This window comes from Drosophila elegans, unplaced genomic scaffold (assembly GCF_018152505.1).
Source record: "Drosophila elegans isolate 14027-0461.03 unplaced genomic scaffold, ASM1815250v1 contig_814, whole genome shotgun sequence".
NCBI classification, from domain to species: Eukaryota; Metazoa; Arthropoda; class Insecta; order Diptera; family Drosophilidae; genus Drosophila; species Drosophila elegans.
The window spans coordinates 10,980,702-10,983,206 of NW_024546167.1; the positions used below are offsets into that span (position 1 = coordinate 10,980,702).

General features: G+C 35.6%; 2 protein-coding genes across 2 annotated transcripts; both read left to right on the top strand.

Annotated features, from left to right (window-relative positions):
• Positions 1-403: 403 nt before the first annotated feature.
• Positions 404-948, top strand: LOC108138674 (heterogeneous nuclear ribonucleoprotein A1). The gene is made up of 2 exons (XM_017261018.2): positions 404-513; positions 597-948. Exons 1-2 carry the CDS (start codon positions 502-504, stop codon positions 840-842), a joined length of 258 nt encoding a protein of 85 aa, XP_017116507.1. The 5' UTR covers positions 404-501; the 3' UTR covers positions 843-948.
• A 102-nt stretch (positions 949-1,050) lies between these two features.
• On the top strand, positions 1,051-2,293 carry LOC108138673 (probable basic-leucine zipper transcription factor O). The gene is made up of 2 exons (XM_017261017.2): positions 1,051-1,418; positions 1,697-2,293. Exons 1-2 carry the CDS (start codon positions 1,407-1,409, stop codon positions 1,979-1,981), a joined length of 297 nt encoding a protein of 98 aa, XP_017116506.1. The 5' UTR covers positions 1,051-1,406; the 3' UTR covers positions 1,982-2,293.
• The last annotated feature ends 212 nt before the right edge of the window (positions 2,294-2,505 follow it).

Consider the following 2,505-nt stretch of genomic DNA (forward strand, 5'->3'; position numbering starts at 1 on the left):
TAATAATAAATAATTATCAAGCATAAAAAATTAAAAGTATATGCTGCTGATTATTAAATATAAATACAAATTTAGCTGTTTAAATAGAGATTCACAGAAACATGCGTCAGCTTAGTCATAAATTAAAAAAAAACTACCTAAATGTAAATTAGCAAACTATTAAAATTCAAATCGAAAGCCACGCACTTGGCGCCTGCTCACCCAAACAAAACAAAAAAAAAAACGAAGAAAACAAAAACCAGCCAAAAACCAAAACAAATTCAAAACCAGATTAAAAGAGAAAAGAGAATAAGAGGAAAGCCCCCATGTCTGGGCCAGTGTCTGGGGACAAGTTTTTTCCAATGCGGGTAAAGAACCTATGAAATTCGATCTTCAGACGACTAAAAAAAATTGTATAAATAGAGAAAGACTTGCCGAAAAGGGCACAGTATCAAGTGCAACGCCGCAGCGTTCCAATCCTTCTGGATATTTTTAAAGATCGAATTTAATTTTGAATACATCATGAAGTTTTTGGTAAGTTACGCTTCCTGTACGCAGGACTGTCTCACAGGATTAAGGACTATTTTTTAAAATATTTATTTTTAATACCACTATAGGTGATCGTTTTTGTGGCCTTCATTGCAATTGCCTCCGCTCTGCCACAATTCGGACTTGGAGAAGGATTTGGAGGATTTGGAGGATTCGGAGGATTTGGTGGCCAACAGCAACAGCAGCAAGAAGGCTTCGGTGGAGGATTCGGCGGAGGTTTCGAGCAGCAACAGCAACAGCAACAAGAAAGCTTTGGTGGAGGATTCGGAGGTTTCGAGCAGCAACAGCAGCAGCAGCAAGGAGGCTTCTTCTAAAGTTATTTCGTCATTAAATTAATTAAAGAATATCTTAAGAAACAGTGTATTAGTATTTTTTAAAGAATTTTCTTCAATCAAAACTCTCATGAGTTGAAAAGATTAAGCAGTAACGGCTTTACTAAGGTTTTTTATTCAGATGTTATTTTTTTTTCTAATAACCCTTAACGATAGTACCCAATGATTCATGCAAAAATTAAGAATTCATGATTTTCGTAAACATTCTAATGATAATAATTCAATTAATTTGATTAACAAAGAGCATATGCCAGTGAGAGCTAGATTGAAAACCTGTATTTTAGTGGGCCCGTCAGCTCCAGAAAGGTTGACAACCATACTTGAAATTTTTCGCCAACAGAAAAAAGCCCCTTTGAACGCAAATGTCTATGATCAGAGCAAAAGGGAAGTCCGAGCTGTGATCTGTCCGTGTCCAACCAGTTTTGAGTGTCAAAAAGGCAAACAAAAATCGGATAAATACACGCGATCAGCAGACAAAAATCAAACAGTTCATTTTAGACTTTCAACTAAGATTGTTAGCTAGAGGAATAAAACCGAAAATTCAAAATGAAATTCCTGGTGAGTTTGGTTAATTAAACTCGGAATACTGGGAATTTTAATAATTATTTTAATGGCTGCATGCGAAAGCACAAACTTTATCTATATATTACATAACATTAACAGTGTCATTTGAATCAAAATTATTTATTAATCTATTATAAAAAGTATATACTTGTATTTGCTTTGTGACATTCTTATGGAATTCATAACAATTAATTTTTTTATATAAAAATTCCCAATAATTTTGAGCGTATCCTAACTTTAATTTAAATCTATTAATTCTGGTATATCATTAGATTATTGTGCTTGTGGCCTTTTTCGCCGTGGCAACGGGTCAGTTTTTTGGAGAACTGATTCGGGATTTTGAGCGATTTGAACAAGGTCAGCAACAACAACAGCAGCAGCAGAGTAACTTCGGCGGTGGGCAGCAGCAGCAGCAGCAGGAGCAGGGTGTAATCTTTAGAGGTCCCTTCGGTGGCAGTGTTGAGTTTTTCCAGGAGCAACAGCAACAGCAGCAAGGTGGCGGCGGAGGTCAACAGCAGCAACAACAGCAGCAGCAAAACTTCGATTTCTTTGGTTAAGCATTATTTCATTCTGCCAAGCAGACTATAGTCAACGCATCACTTTACATAAGAGAAGAAAGCCATGATCTAAAAGATACACATTAGACAACTTAACATTGTTTCATTACTATTTCCATTTCCATTTCCATTACCATTACCATTTCATGTAAACTAAAGACAAATATTGCTTACTAACTTATCAAATTAACTTGTTTAATCAAGTCTTATTAAGAATATTTTCCATATAAAATGAAAAAAATGAAAGAAAAATCACTACCTTAAATTTCTTAAGCTCAAATGCTTTTCTAAATAAAACTAAATCAAATCAAATAAAAGCAATTTGTTTACGAGGCCAAAGAGCAGACAATTTGCCTCCCATTTGGATGTGAAATTCCCAATGGCTCCGTGTTTCGTGTCAAAATCGCGATGATGGCCATGGCCAATTGTTATGGCCAAAGTTTTAAGCCAAAAATCGCCAAACTCTAATGAGTGCTATCGTTGAAATCAGAGGAGAGTGGAGAAGTGGGATTCAGGCGATGGGA